Below are 17,429 nucleotides of genomic sequence, written 5' to 3'. Positions count from 1 at the left end.
CCCAGATCCCTTCAACATCTTTATCGCCTCCCCGCTCCCTGTCCCCCATGTCACCTTATAGTGCAGTGTAGCTCATGTCCCACGAGGCTTCTGAGCTGGGCCACTTGGAGCTTGTACCTTTTCTCTTGACTCCACTCCCAATACCAAGTTAAAACATCCTGCAGCATCTCTTTCAGAAAGCAGGAAAGATTAAGGAGTCTCCTAGCTGAGTCTTGAAGCTCACATGAAAGCAGGAGCTCGTATTTGCCCAGTAGCAGAGTTTTATTTCCTTTCCTTCAGAAGTGCAACCTGGGAGGGCAGCAGTTTTAACAGCCAACAGGACATCTTTTCTTGAGGGCTTCTGCTCTCTCTGTGTATCAGAGTCTACTGAACATCAAACGTATCTCAGTGTCTCCTAGTCACACCCACACTCACGGTAGTTGTGCGCAACTCTGAGAGTGAGCAACATCTGGATTTCTGGTAGATGTGACCATTGTAGCACCTTCTTCCTCTGTGCAGATTGATTGCATTTGCGTTTCATTTCAGACTGCAAGCATTGGTATAATACTTTTAAAAGCCAATTCTCCCTATAGCTTGGAACCCAAAAGAATGTCCAGATGTGTCTCTTCAGATGGCCTTCTCTGTAGGCCTTCCAAAGGGAAAGAGCCCAGAGTTCATTGGCATAGGAGAAAAGTTATTTCATATTTATGAAGGGGGCCAGATGTTCACATTTCACGTCACACCTAGTTAGACACGATCCCTATCTTAGATAAACTCGCTCTCAGACAAATTATGAGCCACCAGGCCATAGAAACAACAAATGACCAGTCACTTCTCAATTATATCACACAGTCAAAAGTACTTTTTCTTTAAAGGCTCCCAGTTCAAGGCAGGCCCCTATCATCCAGTTCCTCCACAGCCTCCAGCTAACCTAAGGGGCTAGAGAGAAAGATGGAGGTGATATCTGTTAACCCGACTGTATAATTCCTTTTCTTCAGGGGGCAGCTCCACCAGCAGTGCTGTGAAAAGTGGACCCTGGTTAATGATGAGACCCAAGCCAAGATGGCCCGGATGGCTGCTGCAGCCGCATGGGGTTTAGGTAAGGCTCCCCTCCCAGGCACCCAGTCAAGGTGAGGACAGTGAGGCTGGGGGCTCGCATCTGAAAAGTGTGGCACTGTGGCTGCAGGCAGAGATGTCAGGGCTATAGAAGCATAAAACTGTTCACGTCCACTTCTCCCTCCTCCATCTGTCCTTTCTATCTCATGACTTTGACTAACTTTGTTAGATGTGTCTAATAATGGCTATTCACAGGGAGGCCAAGGAAAACAGTGATCAGGCATCAAAACTGAGATATTTAGTGAAGTTTGTTTGTAATCTGGCTCCATCATCATTAGCCTTTTTCCATATTTCTGCTGTGCATGGGGTCGCCACCTCATGATCCAGTATGGTTGCTGGAGCTCCACCAACATGTCTTTATCCTACAGGAATAATGAGAGAAGTCAGCTATCTCCTTTTATTTCTTAACTTTTATTATAGAATTTTCCCAACAAATACAGAAGTGACTAGTATAATGAACCCCTATATGCTGTTCACCTTCTCCAACAGTTACAAACATTCTGGCAGTTTTGTTTCCTCTGTTCTCCTCCTTGCTGCCCAGCACTCAGCCAGCTTCCTCCCGCTCCCTGAGTGTTTTCAAGCAGCGATTTCCTAAAAACTTCCCACAGACAAGTGTCGTTTTCTGACATCAGACCCCAGCAGAGAGGATTCCCAGTGTCTGTTCCAGGGATGTTCTCAGTAAGAGGAGAAAGGGCCCATGGATGTCCCAAGTGGAAGCTGCACCTGTGGAGTCCAGAGGAAGGTTACATAACATCCACCTCCATTCTCACCCTCTGGGTCACAGAGCTTATATCCTTTCCTTTCATGAGCTCTGAGCTGGATCCAGAACGTTTTTCAAAACCAAACTGCTTCCTGAGGAGTCATCATTTGTTATTTGCTTTTGCCCAGAGGCATAGAGAATGGATGCACCAGTGGTCTGGAGTGAAAGGCAGGAAAAGGCCTCGTAAAATCAGCAGCCCTGCAGTCTGCGGCTAATGAAGCTGGTATCTTTCCTGCAGATGGTTTTGGAAATCCTGGCATTTGATACATGCTCACCCCAGCAGGGGAAGTGACTGTGTCTTTCCAGATGCCACCATTTCCCCAGTCTGCCCTGATATGACACTACTGTGCTATGACCTAGCCCATCTTTCTGTTGTAACAGAGCCTCTTAAAATATTTATCTCCTCCCTCTGAGGCAAAGGTACCACCAGAGTGAGACAAGCAAACTGTTTGTCTCATCCTGTCCCCTGTCCGGATAACGGCCATATCAGTTGTTTATGGGGAAGTGTAATGTCCAAGGTACCATTGAGCTGTGAGATCCTCCGTTGGTTGGGAAGAAAGCTCTTCCATCTCACCTAGAGAAAGCTGGGCAAGTTCTCTAGGTTAATGAGGTGCTGCGGGACACCCTCCTGACCTGTGCTTATGTGGCTCCTTCCATCTTTCATGGAACTCCCTGGGGCAGCAGTGGAGGCCTGTGTTTGGAAGACAGATGTGGCCTTGTTAAACTAGCTCTCAGCCTCACAGAGTGTAGAGGCTCTCTGCAGGATTCGGATACAGCAGGCTCAAGTGTGTCCTGTTTGAACCCCAAGCTAAATTCAAGTAACAGTGACAAGGCCTATTTGAGATGCTGCCTTTAGCCCAGCAAGCTGACCACCCTAATGCTTTTCTGTGTGTGCGTGTGCGTGCGTGTAGGTCAGTGGGACAGCATGGAGGAGTACACCTGCATGATCCCTCGGGATACCCACGACGGGGCATTTTACAGAGCCGTGCTGGCGCTGCATCAGGACCTCTTCTCCTTGGCGCAGCAGGTACAAACCTCCACGTACCCAGACCACCTACAAAGGGAAGGTAATCACGTGCACCCCGTCCGCGCCTAGCACGTGGCGCCTGTGTAAACAGGCTGTTGTACTTCAGCTCTGGCGTTTGGCTCTGTGGCCTTGTTAGAATGGCTTTGGAGTGCAAGGCTCGGTAAGAAGATGACTCCCAGCATATCAGCCAGGGCCACTTTCTGCTCTGAGAGAGGGACACGTGTTCCAGAAGTTACCGTTTAGATTGCTTTTGGAGTTGGCTTCTTGGGTCATCGTTGCATCCTTTTTACCATGTTGCTTTAGCACTGCTTGTGGTAGAGAGAAACTGTTCTACCAAAGGAGAATTCAGAGAGCAGCATGCCCCCTTCTGCAGCAGAAATCAGTCACAAGGTTCTTCTGGCTCTGCAGGCGTGTCACACGCTGGTTACCTTCTAGGAAAGTTAGCACTTGATTTGGAAATCCTCTGCTGTCCTGCAGAATGAAATACCGAGGTGACCGCATCCAGCCTGTCAGGCGCCCGACCGTCCTGGGTGAGGTGCCTGGGTAAATGACCTGAGTGCTACCGGATGGGGACATAGTCATATTAACCTTAAACATTCAAAAAAGGAAAGGCTCCACGTGCAGGGGTTTTAACTGATGAAACAGAGAAGACTCAAACTGCAGTCCTATGGCATCCCCACCACCCCAAGCTCTGATTTACACGATGAGAACTGAGACCTGGGTCATTCCGGTCACAGGCACAAAAGCTCCCATTTACATGGAGAGGATTGGCATTCTTCTGCCAATTTCAGAGGCACTCCCTCAGGAGGACAAGGCGCTTAAAAGCCAGCGACAACCAGCTGGGCCATTTGAGTGCTTGCACAGTCTGTTCTTACCAGCATGCCCAGCATGGAGAAGTTGAAAGAAGGTAGATCCACAAGTCGTCCTCTTGAGGTGCAAGAAAACAGTGATTCTGTTTCTAAGCACCAATTTTCCTTCCTTTGTTAAACAGGATCTAAGATGTTAAGCTTTTGGCTGCCATACATTTCTGTCTTTTCTGAGAAATCAGATAATGCTCTTCTCTAGGCTTTCAAATCTGGTAAAAGGTTTCTTCCCTCCTTCAGTGAACTTTTCTCTTCATCACTAGGATTTCAGTGAGACAGGTAACTTCTGCAGCTAGTCGGGAAGCCTGAAAATCACAGCCCTCCCTTCCCTCAGCTCCCAAGTCCACAGCTCAATTCCAGGGCTTCTCTTTTTCTCTTCCAGTGCATCGACAAAGCCCGGGACCTGCTGGACGCTGAGTTAACTGCGATGGCAGGAGAGAGCTACAGCCGGGCGTATGGGGTGAGTGTGGACCGTCTGCACGGTGCAGGGTTGGAAGCACATCTCAGTTCTCTTTGCAGAGTGGGCTCGTGAGGACACACAGGCTGCTGAGAGCATGCCTGTGGGACCAAAAAGAATGACTGAACTGAAGCCTGGCTTTCGAATTGTTCACGCTGTGTTAAGTTGGAATGCGATTTGCTTCCATCAGGCCATGGTTTCTTGCCACATGCTCTCCGAGCTGGAGGAGGTCATCCAGTACAAACTTGTCCCCGAGCGCCGGGAGATCATCCGCCAGATCTGGTGGGAGAGACTGCAGGTGAGCCTGGTAGAAAGCCCCGCTTAGCCTGCCCCCTCCTGCCCTGCCCAACAGAAGCTTCTTGCTTCCTCACAGAGGTTCCGTTTGCATTCAGAGCAGAACACCCACAGGCTTCTCACCTAATAGGCCTCTAGCTGCGAGAGAATGACCTCTTTTTCGGCCTCCTTTTACCCTTCTCTAGGAAGAAAAGAAAATTTTTTTTTCTTTCTTTTTTGGCTGCACTGCACAGCTTGTGGGATCTTAGTTCCCCGACCAGAGATTGAACCTGTACCCCCTGCAGTGGAAGCGCAGAGTCCTAACCACTGGACCACCAGGGAATTCCCAAAAGAAAATATCTTTAATAAATGACATAATGGCCAGCCAGTTGAGAATCTTGACCTCAAAATCAGTGGTTCTCAACTTTAGCCACACAATAGAATGACCTGGAGAGCTTTTTTTTTAAAAATAAATTTATTTTATTTATTTATTTTTGGCTGTGTTGGGTCTTCGTTGCTGCGCACGGGCTTTCTCTGTTTGCGGCGAGCGGGGGCTACTCTTCGTTGTGGTGCCCGGGCTTCTCATTGTGGTGGCTTCTCTTGTTGCAGAGCACGGGCTCTAGGTTCATGGGCTTCAGTAGTTACGGCTTGCGGGCTCTAGAGCACAGGCTCAGTAGTGGTGGCTCACGGGCTTAGTTGCTCCGCGGCACGTGGGAGCTTCCCGGACCAGGGCTCGAACCCGTGTCCCCTGTATTGGCAGGCGGATTCTCAACCACTGCGCCACCAGGGAAGCGCCCTGGAGAGCTTTTAAAAATCTGGATACCCAGACCACTTCCCAGACCAAATAAACAAAATTTCTGGGGATAGACCCAGGATCAGTATCTTTTCAGCCTTCCCAGATAATTCCAGGATGTGACTGACGCTGAGAACCACTGCTCTAAATCCACTTGCTGACCACCTGCATCCAGCCCTTTAAGTGGGGTGGCCTGATGTGTTCATTTACTAACCCCTGCCATTTACAGTTCCTCAGGTCATAGTCATCCCATAATCTCTGTGCAGACTTTTTTCCACTGAAGTTTCCCCTCATCGAGAAACTTTTCCAAGTCTTCCATCAGTATTTTCGTTGTACATTCTGATCATTTTAGCTTGAGGAGCTGTCAATTCCAGATCTGTGAGTCAGGAGTCTTAAGTGTCCTTGGAAAGGACAGTTCTCCCATTCTTTGAGTAGGGAGGAGAAGTTTGTCGGCAAATCCTTCACTGCTCCAGAAGCCACTTGTCCCCCTGCTTGTCATAATCAACCTTCGTCGATTTTAAGCTGTTTCCTCTTGACCCAATCCACACTTAATTCCAAATTCTGTCCCCAGACAAGTTGAGGTTTGTGCTTCCAACTTTTCAGTAGGCTGTGGCAGAGCCTTTTGACTCCAAGTTGCATTCCTGTCCACGAAGTTCCGGGCACATTCCACTGGAAAGGAAAAGAGCGGGGCAAAGGATTGCCTATGAATACAGTCGTTTATGCTCTGAAATGAGCACATGCAGTTCTTTCACATGTTTTATTAGCAATTATGAAGTGCCCAGTGAATGTTTTGATGGAAAATTGTCCATTGAACCCCAGAAAGGAATTCCACAAAGCCAGAATTTCCCACTTGACTTGTACACACCCTGGTGTTTTTAAGTGCCTATAATGAGGTGAAGAGTTTCCAAATCAGAGATCTGATGAATCTTCTGCCATTCTAACAAGTGGGCAAAATAGAGACTTGGAAGGGGGGTAGATTAAATGAGTCTCAGAAGGGACCCGTGTTTAACTTTACTGTGTCCAAGATACTGTCATCATCTTAGGCCTTCATGACTTTCCTACCTTAAGATAGGAAGCTGCTTTTAGGTTTCCAGGGGCCAAGTGATTTCAGCATCTGGGAGAAACTAGCAGATGATGAGAAGTCACCAAAACAGTCACTCAGTGTACTTTTTTCTGTTTTTCTAACTTTGCAAATTACTGTCTTTACACATAACAGGACAGAAAATTATGGTCCAAGGCCTAAAAATACAGCGTTAACTTTGTGGTAGGAATTTGGCTCTTGTGGATGGCTTGCTGTCAGAACACTCAACCAACTGCCTAGGCTGGAAGAGTGCCGTTTTGCGATCAATTAAACTGAACTCCCCAGCCAGTGGCTCCCGCGGGGCAGTTTGAGAGGTCAACCTTACTTGCATTGGGTCTTTTCTTGCCTTGGGTTCTTTATTCAGGCTCAGATTGTGTCTTGTCATGTTTAAAAGCCTGCAACCATTGTCGCTAGACTTTTAGACTTACCTCCATGGAGGACAGCTCGTTGTTTGGTTTCATGGAACTCTCTGATGAAGTGATCTCAGAAACCCATCTCCCCTGGTGTTTGTCTCTGAATCTGACTTATTCTCAGGAAGGTGGAGGAGGAGAGGCTCGCTCCATTCTCAACAGTCTTTTGATATAAAATTAGCTTAGCCCCTTTGATAATGATTAATTCACTTTGTTTCTTTTTAATTTAAAAGAATTTATATGTGTGAATGAATGAGTCCCTTTCCCTTCTATGTGCAGTTTTTGATCTGAGACGAATAAAAATGCAGAGGAAAGACAAGGTCAAGATCTGAGTGCAAGTTTAGGCTCTGATAACTTCAGAAATATAAACACCGCCAACTTTCAAACAACATCAATTGAAAATTTAATTATTTCAATTTTGTTTACACTTAATTAGTTTTTTAAATTTTGAATGATGCATTTTAAGTTTAATTTCTTTGTCAGTGATAGGCATCTTCAACCAGAGAGACTGAAGCAAAAAATTAAAGCTAAAAATACATTATTTACAATTCAGAAAAGAAATTTAAATAATTTAGTTCATTTAAGCCTCACCATGGCCCCATGAAGTCGGTACCATTTTTATCCCATTTTACAGATCAGTCACAGAGAGGTTAAGTAATTTGTCCAAAGTCACATAGGTAGTACAGTGGACGGGCCAGGATTCAGGTTCCAGAGTCCTTGCTGTACTGCTTCTCGAATTTTGAGAAGTTCCTAAGAGGTGTTTCACTCACAGTACCCTTCACTTGAGAAAGATAAGATTACGAAAATGCATCTCTTTTTTGTTTCAGGTTGGGTTTCACTGTTGCTTGTGAGGGGTTAAGTTATAGCAGAGCACGTATCTAATCCTCGCTTCTGGACGTTCCAGGGCTGCCAGCGTATTGTGGAGGACTGGCAGAAAATCCTCATGGTGCGGTCGCTAGTGGTCAGCCCTCACGAGGACATGAGGACCTGGCTCAAGTATGCAAGCCTGTGTGGCAAGAGTGGCAGGCTGGTGAGTGTCCCCACCGTTGGGTAGGGTGGGAGTCTGAGGGGGTGCTCCTGGCCCAGTGCTGTGTATAACCCCAACCTCTTGTTTTGAAGGCTCTTGCTCATAAGACATTAGTGCTGCTCCTGGGAGTTGATCCATCTCGGCAACTTGACCACCCTCTGCCAACAGTTCACCCCCAGGTGACCTACGCCTACATGAAAAATATGTGGAAGAGCGCTCGCAAGGTCTGTGCTGGAATCCTGCAGGAGACCACATTTCTCCAGAATGCTCACCTAATCTGCTGCTCGCTGCCTCCTCCAGGCCCGAAAGGAAACAGCGCCCAAACCACCATGCCAGGGAGTTCACTCCTGTCAGGAGGCTATTTGGCCTCATTTCAAAAAGTGAATCGTATTCAAGGAGGTGCACATACACCATTGATCAAACCAGCGAGTGCGATCACAGTTCTATTTACTAGCAGCTAGAATGTGCTAAAACATAGAAAAAGTTTCTGGGTTGTGTTGTTTTTCCCCCTAAGAGAAGTACCCAAAAAAACATGTTTGTGAAAACACAGACTGAAACTTTCGTAAGACCAACTTGGTTTTTCAGACTTCTCGTCTCCTCTCCTGTCGTCAGTTTGGGGTTCAGAAGCAGCAACACCCAGAGTGATGCTGAAACCAGTGGGGAAAGTCACCTTGAAGCCAATGTAGAATTCCTCTGACTTTATTTACAGACAGGTCCTTGGGAAATAGATGTGGCTTCTTTTTGTTTTTATTTTTTAAAACAATCTCCCTGGACGATGGTGATGATTAACAAAAAGTAGGCCCTGGAGGCAAAATCAGCGCCTGCTTTGGCTCCCCCATCATCGTCCTCATGAAACAGAGGAGGGAGTCCCAGCTCTCCTCTCCCTGTTGTTGTCCCCACAGTGTCCCTGAGATGAGAAAGGAATGCAGAGCAGCCGCTGGAGCTGTGGCTGTGGAAGATGTGATAAAATCGCAGTGGAGTCTCGGCTGAAGGCTTACTTGGGAGATCCCTGGGCTCTGTCAGAAGCTGATTTCTTTTGTGGGTGCTGGATCCTGTGACTCTGAATGCCACCCAGAGTGGGAGCCACAGCCCTGCACCACGCACTGGGTCTTTGATTGGGGCATACTTCAAATATCATGGCCCAAGTGTCCTCCAAATGTGCAGTTTGGGGTTTTTTCTTTTATTGTTGTTTGAGGGGGGTTGTTTTGTTTAGTCTCTGTGAGCCTCCCAGGCCAGAGCACTTCTGATTCAAAGCCTGACCTTCCTCCAGGCAAATGAGAAAAACAGAAGGTGCTGGATCTGAATATAGTCTGGTTTCCTTCCTATATGTAGCCTCCAAGTCTTTGAATGTCTTGCCGAAGGCAGGCGGAAGGAGGGTTTTGGCTAATATTTCAACCAAGGAGTGGCTTCTTTCAACATAGGACCACAGCCCAACTTCTCCACAGATTATGGCCTTTTCTTAGGAACCCAGATTCTGGAGGGAGACCATAAAACCACGTGGATTAAAGATTTAGAAATCTATTTAAAATTAGGTGCTTGAACTTCAAGCCCGGAGCTAGAGATGGCACATCTTCGTAAGAGCTCAGGAGCTACTCCAAGAAAACTGACTACTTAATAATAATTGTGCTATTGAACAAGTCACTTTACTTCTCTGAGCACTATGTTCTTCCTCCATCAATAAGGACTGTACTCTCTGCTTTGCCTGAGGCAGATGGAAATGGGGAAAAGCAGATCCCGTTCTGCAGGAAGACATCAGGCGATAGGTGTATGTCCACTGTTTTTCTAGACCAGACAGTTCACAGAATCTAGAGACAGGCTGGTTCCTTCTGTGAAATTTCACTAAGCCGAGAACATAGTTCTTGCCCACAAACCACGCAGGCAGTCAAGAGCCAGAATAGTCTGCCCAGCTTACACTCTGGGCCTGAGAGAAACCCCTTCCTCCAGGCGAGCGGTCCATCATCCGTAAGAGAGAAAGAATCATGTCTCCCCCTCCTCGCTTCCTGGGGATGGAGAGAAGAAGGAGTTTTTAACAGAACACTTTCAATTCCTTGGAAATAAGTTGCCTCCATGCCACAGAGTAGAAAGATACTAGCGTCTCCCATGCTGGGTAAACTGACTAAACCTAACATTGGGCTTCAAATCCAAACTAATGCCCAGCCTTCCCAGTTCTGGCAGTTTTCGCTTTGTTCTTGTGGAGTCTCCCGAAGAGAATTTAAACTCTCTCTGGACAGTCAGTGACACGGAACCTGAGGGCTGTGGAAAGCACCTGGCATCCGAGCTCCTAGTTCAGTTCTTGCCATCTTACCTGATGTACACACTAACCACCCTGAGTTATCTTCCACCTTTTTCATGAGGGATCACTTAAGGACTCCCTCCCAATTCTTTTTTCTCTTCCTAATCAGATTTAAGTCTAGCCAATGTAGTTCCCATAGAAGAAAAACTAAAGGAACACTTATCACTTCCCAGGTGTGAGATGCTGGTATAGCTCATTTTTCACAGCCACTGGTGAGGGGTGGAACTCTGAAGACAGATGTCTGAGGGACACAGGTGTCTTGGTAACTGTTAGAACATCTGTGTGTCTGCCCTGCCCTCGTGCGTGGATTAGCTGCCTGCTAAATCATTGTCACGTCATTCTGCCTCTGGGTTAAGCCCTCTCAATGCCAGGTAATTAATTAATTCCTTACATATTAAAAGTATCTGAGGTTGGTCCTGGTCCCCAAGCCAGGGAGTTTCAATTTTCCTTCAGGGCCATCATTACTGACATGTTTCTATTCAAAAAAACAAAAAGAAAAAGACTCTTACATGATTTACAGTAAGGATATCATTCTGACATTTATTTGAAGTGTTGGGTTTTTTTCTCTCCTTTTCTGTAGCAAAGAACACATTCTCTTTTTCACATTTATCACGATGCTAGTATGTGTGGACATGGCAGGCTTATACAAATGGCTTGTAACTGACTCTCAGATCTCTGACTCTGTCTCTGCTCTTCCCTAGTTCCACTATCTGTTACCAACCCAGATGCCTTCTGCTCACTTTGTATAAAATCACATAGTGTAAAGAGATGTAACTGCTGGAGGACGCTCTGCAGACTTTGCTCCTAAGCCACCCTATTCAACTAAATGTTTGCTTGGGTAGTGTCCCCCCCATGCCACTTTGATGTATGAGGGGCCTCACCCCATCTCTCTGTTCTATTTGGGTACTGAGGGTTCTGTCAGATTTTTAAAGATATTTTATTGAGATATAGTTGATTTACAATGTTGTATTTCTGCTGTACAGGAAAGTGATTCAGTTATACATATATATACATTCTTTTTCAGATTCTTTTCCATTATGGTTTATCACGGGATCTATCACATTTTTTTAAACTGTAATTTTTGCTACGCTAGTGTCCAAGGTACCACAGTGTTTTAAACACATGCTAAAGTTTTACTAGCCTGAAACAATTCCCCATAAGCCTGATTTCCCCCAGGGCAATATATTGATAGTGAAGTAAGCAGTGGTTTGAGATTACTTCATATGAATTGTTTTTTGGGGTAGTCAGGCGAGTAGTTTTTCTAAGGCTTATTAAGACTTGTAATTACAGTTAGCCAAGGAGAGCTAAGACTTGCGTTGAAAAAATATGAATCTTCTTGAAAAGCCCAGCCATCTCTCAGCATCACACCCCGGTCCTCCATCCTGCGGGGTCCTCACCCTGTGTTCTAGGGTGTTCCGTTGGGAGAGGGTTGGCTTGGGTGCCTGTGAACAGCAGTTCCTGTCCCCTGAGGTTGGGCCCAGTGCCAAGTGGCTCCCTGTGCCTTTGTCCCGCTGCAGATCGACGCCTTCCAGCACATGCAGCACTTCGTTCAGACCGTGCAGCAGCAGGCCCAGCACGTCATCGCCACCGAGGACCAGCAGCACAAGCAGGAGCTGCACAAGCTTATGGCCCGGTGAGCTCCCCAAGGCCGGGCCCGCCGCATGCCAGCCCTGCCCCACCGGCAGCCTCTGCTGCAAGGGCCGTGTTCAAGGCTCCCGGAGCAGCCGCTCGCTTACATCTCTCACCGTTTCCAGCAGGGGTCCCAGGCAGCCATCGAATGACGCTACTCCAAAATCGCTGCCACTTACTTTCCCAGGATCCAGCAGCCCAGGAGCACCTGTGTGCCGTTCTCCTGGTGTCTGGCTTTAGAGTTTGATATGCTGCTACTGCCAGATATGCTGCTAATTTGATGTGTGACTTTAGATAAGTTACTTAACCTCTCTGTGCCTCGGTTTCCTCGTTACATAAAAAGGGGATAGTGAGAGTTCCTTTTTCCTAGGGTGGAATGAAATGGTGTGAGGATTAATGGAAAGAATACATCAGGCCTTTAGCACAGAACCTGGAATAGCTTAGCAATCAGTAAAAGGAAAAAGTAAGGGAGAAGCCATATAGCAATCAAAAGAAAAATTGCTCTCAACAGCTACCACCCACCATAATGAATGTGGGGGAGATAGGTCCATTCAGGCCTCCGTGTGCCAGGTACCTGGTTTATGCTAGCATTGAAAGACAGAGGGCAAGAAGAGACCATCCCTTGAAAAACTTGATCCCCAAAGCCTGTCTTTTCCCTTCCACGTGGCTAAGAATTTTGACAGTTCCCTCATGTTGCTTCCCGAGAGGAGGAATAAATATCAGGGAGACTTTTGTGCTCCTGCGACGTAATTCATTGCTCTCCTTGGAAGGGCTCTTCCGAGGAGGGGGCAACCTGGGGGCTTGTTTCTCTGTTTTCAGATGTTTCCTGAAACTCGGGGAGTGGCAGCTGAACCTGCAGGGCATCAATGAGAGCACGATCCCCAAAGTCCTGCAGTATTATAGCGCCGCCACGGAGCACGACCGCAGCTGGTACAAGGTAACCAGAGACGGGAACCTCCCGCTGCCTCCTCCAGACGCCTGCCTGTGCACCCTAGTGGCTCGTGCTTTACAGCAAGGCCTTGGTGGCCTGGTCTGATACCGCGAATTGGCTTCTTTGAGTGCTGGGAGCCAGTTTGTTAGAGGCCCTTTCCACATCTAATTGATAGATTCTTTGACTTGAAAAAGACTTATTATACCGTGAGTGTGTGCATGGCTCTGGGGATGCTGTTGTCTTACAGACTCTCGACGGCTTGTTTTCCTAGAGCATCTGGACACATGGTTAGTCTCTGGAACTTGTATCTTCCCTTGGGTCATCTGTTCCTTCCCAGCTCCTTTCAGATTCCCATCCCTTTCTGCTCCTCATCTAAGAACTGAACTTTCTGTTTTTATTGGAAAGCTCCGGGTAACATCCTGTTATAGGAAATTTTTCAAGAAGATAAACAGGATTAGAAAATGTATAAAAGATGTGATTGACTGGGAGAGGACTGAGTCTTGGGCGTATACGTCTTTGGTGAGAGCACACATTCTCATGTTTTTCTCTCTTTTCTGAGGGGCCTCCTGGTAAGAGCTACATGGTGCGGCAGGTGTCCTCCATTTCTCTCTCGTGTCTCCTTAACCGGCTGATACTGTGTGAATTAATCCCTCTGGGATCCAAATCTGCATCTGGAGACCACAGAAACATCAACGAAATTCTTATGCTGCTTTAAGCATGCTTCAGTCTGATCTGAAAAATGCTCATTTTGTGAAAGCAGCAGTAATTATTCTCTCTAGGACAGCTTCAGTCTGAGGCTGGAAGAATATGTCCAGTGTACCCTTGGTTAGTTGGAACCTTACTAATTAGAACTGTGTCCTAACCAGATTACTTTTCTTCATTCAGCTTTTCAGAAGGAAACAAATCACAAGTAAAAAACTGGCTCCAGGACTTTTAGTTTTAGTTTCTTCCTAGCATGGGCCCTTTTGGGTCTATACTGTCTTGTACCATCAGTGGTGTATGTTAGTCCCATGTGCGTGCAGGACTCTTTATGTCTTGTTCAGCGGGACCCCCAGCTCATGGTACATATATAAGAGGTATTTGTCGAATAAACAGAAGTATGGGAAAACTGAACCTGGGTCATTGTAGGATTCTTACTCATCAAATAGAGGTTGATTATGATCAATCTACTCTGCTTAGCTGGGGAAATGGACACTTCCACGTTAAAGAAAGGTTTTTAGCAAAGGATGCAAAGGAATTTACTGATTATCTGGAAAGTCCAACTATGAGTAGATTTTTTTTTTTTTTTGGCTGTGATGGGTCTTTGTTGCTGGACGCAGGCTTTCTGTAGTTGAAGTGAGTGGGGGCCACTCTTCGTTGCGATGCGCGGGCTTCTCATTGCAGTGGCTTCTCTTGTTGCGGAGCACGGGCTCTAGAGCGCAGGCTCAGTAGTTGTGGCTCACGGACTCAGTAGTTGTGGCTCGCGGGCTCTAGAGCGCAGGCCCAGTAGTTGTGGCTCGCGGACTCAGTAGTTGTGGCTCGCGGGCTCTAGAGCGCAGGCCCAGTAGTTGTGGCTCGCGGACTCAGTAGTTGTGGCTTGCGGGCTCTAGAGCGCAGGCTCAGTAGTTGTGGCGCACGGGCTTAGCTGCTCCGCGGCATGTGGGATCTTCCCGGACCAGGGCTCGAACCCGTGTCCCCTGCATTGGCAGAGTATTCTTAACCACTGCGCCACCAGGGAAGCCCAATGAGTGGATTATTTAATGTCCTCCTACCACTGCAAACTTACCAGGTCCCAAATCAAACTCTCCCTCATGCTCTGTACACTAGGCAATGCTGTTCCATAGCGTCACTGCAGCTCAAAGCGTCAGAGGTGTGAATGGTTAGCACCAGAGGCTTCTTCTGGCAAGCAGTCGCTGAGCACTGGCTCTCTCACAGGCCCCGAGCCAGGTGCGAGGGACGAACGATGACCAAGAGTCACCCTCCGTGGTGGTCCTGTGCTCTCAGTGTGTCCCCTTCCCCACTGTCCTCTGGCCTGGTTAAGACCTTCACCCTCACCCCCTGAACCTCTGCCCTCTTAAATAATCTGTTTTATATCTGCTGCCAAAGGAATGTTTGAAGCCCAGCTTTTAACTCAGCTTTAAAAACTCCATTTCCTACAGAATGAGATGGGACGCCCTTGGTCTCACATGCCAGCTGCTCCGTGGTCTGAGCCTGCCGCTTTGCTGGGCTCCCCCTCACTGCTCTCCTGCGTGCACCCTAAGCTTCAGTCACATCTGTCTGCTTGTTTCCTGTGAACTGTGCCGTGCTTGCCCAGCCTGCATCTCTGTCCCTGTTCCTCCTCTGCCAGGACGCCCTCCCTGCCGCCCTCTTGTGCCGTCCTTGCCCATCTAAGGCTGCTCAAGACCCACCGCAGTCTCTCCTCTGTGACGCCTTGCCCGCCCGTCCCTGGCATTCCCGTTGTCTGTCTCTTGTTGCCCCGGTCACGTTCTGCCTATTTTTAGGTTTTTGAGTAACCTACCCTACTAGATTAGCAGGTCCCTGAGGCAAGGCCCATAGCTTGTTCCTCCTCATGTGCCCCCCACCCCGCCCACGGCACTCACCACAGCCCCCGATACAGCAGGTGCACGCAAAATGAATGAATCGCATTGGATTTAGTAAAATGCCCCATTCCCCAGTGTTCCACGAAGTGAGGATTTGCTCTACTGACCACTAAGAAGAAAGGGCGGCCTGCACTCTTCCTCAGCTGTGGCCTCACGCCCCTCAAGGCCCTTGATGCCTGAGCTTCCTGCCCCTGCTGATGTCACAGCCCCGATGTCTGTCCTCTCGTCCCCGCCCGCAGGCCTGGCACGCGTGGGCTGTGATGAACTTCGAGGCTGTGCTCCACTACAAACATCAGAACCAAGCCCGCGATGAGAAGAAGAAACTGCGTCACGCCAGTGGGGCCAACATCACCAACGTGGCCACTGCCGCCACCACGGCGGCCACGGCCACTGCCACCAGCACCGAGGGTAGTAACAGCGAGAGCGAGGCTGAGAGCACTGAGAACAGCCCTACCCCATCTCCTCTGCAGAAGAAGGTCACTGAGGTACCCTTCCTTCCTCCCCCATCAAGGACGGACCCAGGCACCAGGCGCTCTGAGGGATGGAGGCTGATAGGAGCCTGAGGCCCTACTCTGAAGCTCTGGTTGAAGCCAGAAAACATGGTTTGCCATCGGCATTGTTTGAGACAGTACTTTTGTTTATATATTTGGGTTTGGGGAACTGACGTAGCCCCTGTGCTGAAGAATGAGGTCCTTGTCATGCTTCCCATGTGACTGAGCTCATTCTCCTAGTGCTCTGCACCGGTGTGAAGGCAGCCTACACATCTTCGGGCCCACTCTGAGCACAGAGCCCGGTAGAGTCCATCCCCTGTCTTTTTCTCTCCCCTTCCACCTCCTCTGAGGCTGTCGGTTCAGGGCCTGGGGCAGCTGACCAGCCCAGAGATCAGCATGTTCAGGGCCTTAGCCCCACCTCCTCTGCTCCTCCTCTCCTTCCTGTTCAGGAAGCCACTGTTAGCCCAGGATAGTAACAGTTACGGCACCATTGCCATTACTGAATGCTTGCTCTGTGCCAGGTGCTGATCCAAAGGCTTTCTGTGTATTAGCTGCTTTAATCCTCATAACCACTCTTTGAAGGGGATACTATTTAGTATGCTGTTATGCCCATTTTACAGATGAGAAAGCTGAGGCAAGAGTGTCACTAACATACGTGTGTTCCAACAGGATTTGTCCAAAACCCTCTTGATGTACACCGTCCCTGCTGTCCAGGGCTTCTTCCGATCCATCTCTTTGTCACGAGGCAACAATCTCCAGGACACGCTCAGGTATCAGGGAAAGGAAGGGAAGCCCTGGTGGGCCATGTGGATGGCAGGTCACAGAAGTCACACATAAAGTCCTCTTTCCCTACCCACCCCGATGAGCACGTCCCAGAGTCGCAGCTGACCAGGCCCACCTGTGCGGGTGAAATCTGCAAAGAGGAGGGAGCAGTGGCCCAAGGACTGCCTGTGTGTGGCTTGTTACGTAGGAAGAAGAAACCCAGCTGTTTCTCCCAATATCGCTGAAATTCCTTCAGCTTTTGGAGGCAACTCTGAGAGGCCTAAACAAATGGCAACAGGCCAGCCAGTCCAGAGGCTCTAGGTGCCCAGCCCTCCTGCGTTTGGGGGTCTCCACCGGCTAAGTGCCAGGTTTCCAAGTTGCTGCTGTGCTACAGGCAACTCTTTCTGCACGTGCAGAGCTTATCCATGGGCTCGTCTGTTAGTGTTATGAGCTGACGCCATGGTGGAATTAAATAATCATTCACTTGGGATAATCTTCCTGTGTTTGGCCGAGCACCGCTGGCCATCCCCACCCACCCACTCCCAAGCAGTCCCAAGACCGAACACATTGGAGAGCCACTGACTCGGAATTCTGCCGTTTCTCTTCCCAAGAGTCTTGAAGATGAAAAAACAGACAAAAGCTGGTAAATTTAATTTTCTATGACTTTCATTTTTCTTTTCCAGAGTCCTTACCTTATGGTTTGATTATGGTCACTGGCCAGATGTAAACGAAGCCTTAGTGGAAGGGGTGAAAGCGATCCAGATTGACACTTGGTTACAGGTGAGGACACTTGGTTACAGGTGAGGCTACTTGGTTACAGGTGAGGCTCCTTGGTTACAGGTGAGGCTCCTTGGTTGTAGGTGAGGACAGTTGGTCATGGGTAAGGGTACTTGGTTACAGGTGAGGGTACTTGGTTACAGGTTGGGATACTTGGTTACAGGTGAGGTACTTGGTTACA

At 48.3% G+C, this 17,429-nt stretch overlaps 1 protein-coding gene across 1 annotated transcript in view; it reads left to right on the top strand.

The window, feature by feature from the left end:
* The window catches only part of MTOR (mechanistic target of rapamycin kinase), a 115,485-nt gene that overhangs the window by 80,886 nt on the left and 17,170 nt on the right, over positions 1–17,429 (top strand). Inside the window, exons 30-40 of the mRNA XM_065877125.1 lie at positions 978–1,078; positions 2,767–2,882; positions 4,128–4,205; positions 4,393–4,500; positions 7,664–7,789; positions 7,879–8,010; positions 11,597–11,712; positions 12,528–12,645; positions 15,458–15,703; positions 16,379–16,479; positions 17,155–17,251. Of these exons, the coding sequence (XP_065733197.1) occupies positions 978–1,078; positions 2,767–2,882; positions 4,128–4,205; positions 4,393–4,500; positions 7,664–7,789; positions 7,879–8,010; positions 11,597–11,712; positions 12,528–12,645; positions 15,458–15,703; positions 16,379–16,479; positions 17,155–17,251 (1,339 nt within the window). The remainder of the gene's footprint in view (positions 1–977; positions 1,079–2,766; positions 2,883–4,127; positions 4,206–4,392; positions 4,501–7,663; positions 7,790–7,878; positions 8,011–11,596; positions 11,713–12,527; positions 12,646–15,457; positions 15,704–16,378; positions 16,480–17,154; positions 17,252–17,429) is intronic.

This window comes from Phocoena phocoena, chromosome 1, assembly GCF_963924675.1.
Source record: "Phocoena phocoena chromosome 1, mPhoPho1.1, whole genome shotgun sequence".
NCBI lineage: Eukaryota > Metazoa > Chordata > Mammalia > Artiodactyla > Phocoenidae > Phocoena > Phocoena phocoena.
Note: the sequence above shows the minus strand (reverse complement) of the source record. Positions and strands in the feature narration are given on the sequence as shown.